General features: G+C 41.0%; 1 protein-coding gene across 1 annotated transcript in view; it reads right to left on the bottom strand.

Moving 5' to 3' along the window:
- Positions 1-2896, bottom strand: part of LOC107465581 (uncharacterized) — a 5213-nt gene extending 2317 nt beyond the window's left edge. Inside the window, exons 1-3 of the mRNA XM_016084561.1 lie at positions 2526-2896; positions 1662-2337; positions 1316-1493 (exon numbers count right to left, since the gene is read on the bottom strand). Coding sequence (XP_015940047.1) covers positions 1316-1493; positions 1662-2337; positions 2526-2896 — 1225 coding nt within the window. The remainder of the gene's footprint in view (positions 1-1315; positions 1494-1661; positions 2338-2525) is intronic.
- Positions 2897-4713: the final 1817 nt, after the last annotated feature.

The following is a 4713-nucleotide window of genomic DNA, read 5'->3' as shown; positions in this document are numbered from 1 at the left end:
TTTTCAGAGTTTTGCTCAAGTCCCTCAATTTACGCCAGAAATTACTTGAAATCACAGAGAAACACACAAACTTATAGTAAAGTCCAGAAATGTGAATTTAACATAAAAACAAATGAAAACATCCCTAAAAGTAGCTTGAACTTACTAAAAACTACCTAAAAATAATGCCAAAAAGCGTATAAATTATCCGCTCATCACCATGCCTGGACCTTCATCACTTGTATATTTTCAACGGTGGAGTTTTTACACATCATAGATTAAGGGTGTGGAGCTCTGCTGTACCTCAAGTTTCAATGCAATTACTACTAATTTCTATTCAATTCCGCTTGTTCTTATTCTAAGATATTCGTTGCACTTCAACATGATGAATGTGATGATCCGTGACACTCATCATCATTCTCACCTATGAACGCGTGATTGACAACCACTTCCGTTCAACCTTAGACCGGGCGCATATCTCTTGGATTCCTTAATCAGAATCTTCGTGGTATAAGCTAGAATTGATAGTAGCATTCATGGGAATCCGAAAAGTCTAACCTTGTCTGTGGTATTCCGAGTAAGATTCCGGGATTGAATGACTGTGACGAGCTTCAAACTCCTGAAGGCTGGGCGTTAGTGACAGACGCAAAAGAATCACGGGATTCTATTCCAACCTGATTGAGAACCGACAGATGATTAGCCGTGCTGTGACAGAGCATTTGGACCATTTTCACTGAGAGGATGGGATGTAGCCATTGACAACGGTGATGCCCTACATACAGCATGCCATGGAAAGGAGTAAGAAGGATTGGATGAAAGCAGTAGGAAAACAGAGATTCAACAGGGACAAGCATCTCCATACGCTTATCTGAAATTCCCACCATTAATTTAAATAAGTATTTCTATCCTATTTTATTTATCTTTTAATTATCTAATCCAATCACCTTTGAATCAGCCTGACTGAGATCTACAAGATGACCATAGATTGCTTCATACCAACAATCTCCGTGGGATCGACCCTTACTCAAGTAAGGTATTACTTGGATGACCCAGTGCACTTGCTGGTTTGTTGTGCGGAGTTGTGACTAAGTGTAATTCACGTGTGAGGGCTACCAAATTATTGGAGCCATTGTTAATGATCACAATTTCGTGGACCAATCAACCTTGGCCGGGTCTAGAGAAATGCCTTTATCATAAACTATGTGTCCTAACATTATGCCTTGTCTCACCATGAAGTGACATTTTTCAAAATTTAGGACAAGGTTAGTGTCAACACACCTAGCTAAGACTTTGGCCAAGTTTTCCAAACAACTATCAAATAAAGTCCCATACATACTGAAGTCATCCATAAAGACTTCCAGACAAGTCTCCATAAGATCGGAAAAGACACTAGTCATGCACCACTGAAAAGTGGCGGGTGCATTGCATAGCCTAAATGGCATCCTTTTGTAGGCAAAGGTGCCAAAGGGACAAGTAAATATGGTCTTTTCCTGATCCTCAGGAGCAATGTGAATCTGGAAGTAACGAATAAAACCATCAAGAAAACAATAATGGGATTTACCCGTAAGTCGGTCCATCATTTGGTCAATGAACGGCAAAGGGTAGTGGTCTTTCGTTGTTGCGGCATTCAACCTTCTATAATCAATGCACACCCACCAAGCATTTTACACTCTTGTGATGACCACTTCACCATCTTCCTTCTTGACGGTGGTGATGCCCGATTTCTTTGGAACAACTTGGACCGGACTCACCCATTCGCTATAAAAAATTGGATATGTAATACCCGCATCAAGTAGTCTTGTGACTTCCTTTTTCACCACATCAAGGATAGTGGGATTGAGTCTTCTTTGGTGGAAAATATGATGCATGCACGTACGTGGGTTAATTCCCTCAATGTCGGCCAAGCTCCAACCGATTTCTTTCTTGTGACTCCTTAGGACCTCTAGGAGCTTCTCCTTTTCTTGGCTAGAGAGCTCACTAGCAATAATGACTGGAAACTTTTGATTGTCCCCAAGGAATGCATACTTCAAATGAGAGGGGAGAGGCTTTAATTCACTTTTTGCCTCAAGTTGAGGTTCCTTTTCACCAAGCTCATGGGATTCATTCTCAATAACTTTCTCTTGTTCACCCTCATGGTCATCTTTCTCCTTAACAATAGGGTAGTGCAACTTATCGTGATCTTCTCTTTGAACCTCCGCTACTACCTCATAAATTACATTACATCGAAGGATGAAATGCTCTTCGGGTGGGTGTTTCATTGCTTCCTCCAAGTTGAACTTGATTGTCTTGTCCCCGACCTCAAAGGAGTATGTGTTGGTGAAGGCATCCAATTTAAACTTGGAGGTCTTCAAGAAGGGTCTACCAAGTAGAACAGAGGAAGAACTTCAATTACCTGTTGGGGGCATTTCAAGGATGTAAAAATCAACTGGAAATACCAAGTCCTTGATTGCCACAAGTACATCCTCTGTTATCCCATTACAGTGATCACACTCTTGTCGGCTAAGGCAAATTTGGCGGCCGACCTTTTCAATGGAGCTAGATTCAACCTTGCAAATATAGAAAATCGCATGATGCTCACCCAAGCCCCTAAATCACACATATAGTCATGAAAAGTAACTCCACCAATTCGACAAGACACCAAGCATGGTCTGAGATCACTACACTTCTCTGGAATAGGCTTTATCAATGAAGAAATGGAATTACCCAATGACAATGTCTCCAACTCACCTATCCTATCCTTGTGTGTGCACAAGTCCTTCAAAAACTTTGCATACTTCGGAATTTGTTGAATGGCATCAAGAAGTGGGATAGTTACCTCAACCTTTTTAAATACATGAAGTATGTTCCAATCAAATTCTGGAGTTTTCTTGGCTTTCTTTATCATGGAAGGGAATGGGATGGGAATGGATTCATCCATTATAGCCTTCCTCTTAGGCTCCTTAAGGCTCACTTCTTCCTCCTCTTGCTATATGTTTACCCCCTTTTCTTTATGTGAAGCTTCAACAACCACTTCCTCTTCATGAATGTCTTCCATGACCCTAGGAGGTATCTCCTCCACTGAAGTCCCCGACCGTAGTTTAATGGCATTGAGGCTGCCTTTTGGGTTTGCAAGGGGTTGGGATGGAAGGTTAGAGGAACTTGAGGGTTGGTTCGTGTTGTTGGAAGAAGATAAAGCCATCCTTGAGAGCATCTCGGTGATGTTTCCTGTAACACCCCAATTAGCCTAAGCCTTACCCCGCATCATAAAGCAAAGGTTAATCAAAGGTTACGACAGTTCTAAACTTATCCATATAATAAATATAGAAGGAATAATATTATCTAGAAGCCTGATGAAGGATATAGTTCAAAAACAGGATTTAAAGCACAAAACGAACTAACGAAGCGTCTAACTTAAAGCACAAGGAACATATGGGATATAAACAAAAATAATAGTATAATAATGTAATATCATAAGAGACTAGTAACGGCTCGCGGAGTTTAAGCCGGCTAGCCAAATATACCGACAAAAGGAAATAGAAGTCTAAATGGCTTATACAAGTTTTGATCTCTCTCAAATACAAGCCCCTAGGCCAAAACAAAATACAAAACTGAGAGATATATAAACAAAATAAATCAAAAGACTCCAAGAGTAACAAGATCCTTCGCTTCTGTCACCATCCAAACAACTCACCCCAGTGGGTTGTGACCTGCATCTGAAAAAACAACAACAGATTATGGTATGAGAATCGGAGGTTCTCAGTATGGTAACAGTGCCCAGTGATGTAGGATATAAGACTCCGGGATGCCAAAGGCAATCCTAGACTTCATATCCATCACAAGATTCAATCTTAAGGCATACTAAAAACATTAAACATAATTTATAACCATAACATAATAATAGGATAATCTGACTTAAGGGATTACTAACTAATCTAGTCACCGCTGTCCCACAGCCTTCGCCAACCTACCCTCCGTGTGATCCCATCGTCACCGCCTACCTAACCTCCTCAAAAACTAGACAAACAGAGATAATTACAAGCAAGGAAAACACAGGTAATATTCAAGTAAGTAGCAAGTAATTCACGAAGCAAGTAGGCATATTATACAAGTAGGAAAACTCAAGTAGTCAAAGCAAGCAAACATATATAAGATGCATATGATGAATGTTTGTCCTATTGGCTGTGATATCACATGTCGGTTACTATACCAAACCCGACAGCAAATCCGGTCGACAACTCCAAGATTTGTCTCTCTATTGCGCTTAAGGAGGAAAATTCCGAGGGAGAGTGCCCTACCACCTTCTCCTTTTAGAGGGAATATTCCGAGGGAGCGTGCCCTACCACCTTCCTATGGTTGTCGCAGAATTCCGTGGGTTAATGCCCTACCACCTTGCAATCATAGAGAAACCCATGCTCAGGAGAAAAATTTCGAGAGAGAGTGCCCTACAACCTTCTCCTTTCAGAAGGAATATTCTAAGGGAGCGTGCCCTACCACTTTCCTCTGGAGCAATCAAAATGAGTGAGAAGTTCAATGCCAAGCCTCACATCCGAACGTAGGCGGGATATTGCCACAGCCTCTACGACAGAATACAATGCATATCATGATCACATATTAAATCTAAGAGGCTACTGCTCATAGCACCCTTCCACTCATACTCATTCCATTACCCATAATTATTCCTTCCCAAGTTCGCAACTCATCACAACCAATAGCAACGTTATAAATATTCCATTCCGAGTTCATTGGTTCCTCAGT

Source organism: Arachis duranensis, chromosome 9, assembly GCF_000817695.3.
Source record: "Arachis duranensis cultivar V14167 chromosome 9, aradu.V14167.gnm2.J7QH, whole genome shotgun sequence".
NCBI classification, from domain to species: domain Eukaryota; kingdom Viridiplantae; phylum Streptophyta; class Magnoliopsida; order Fabales; family Fabaceae; genus Arachis; species Arachis duranensis.
The sequence above is the reverse complement of the archived record's forward strand: the minus strand, read 5'-3'. Positions and strand labels throughout refer to the sequence as shown.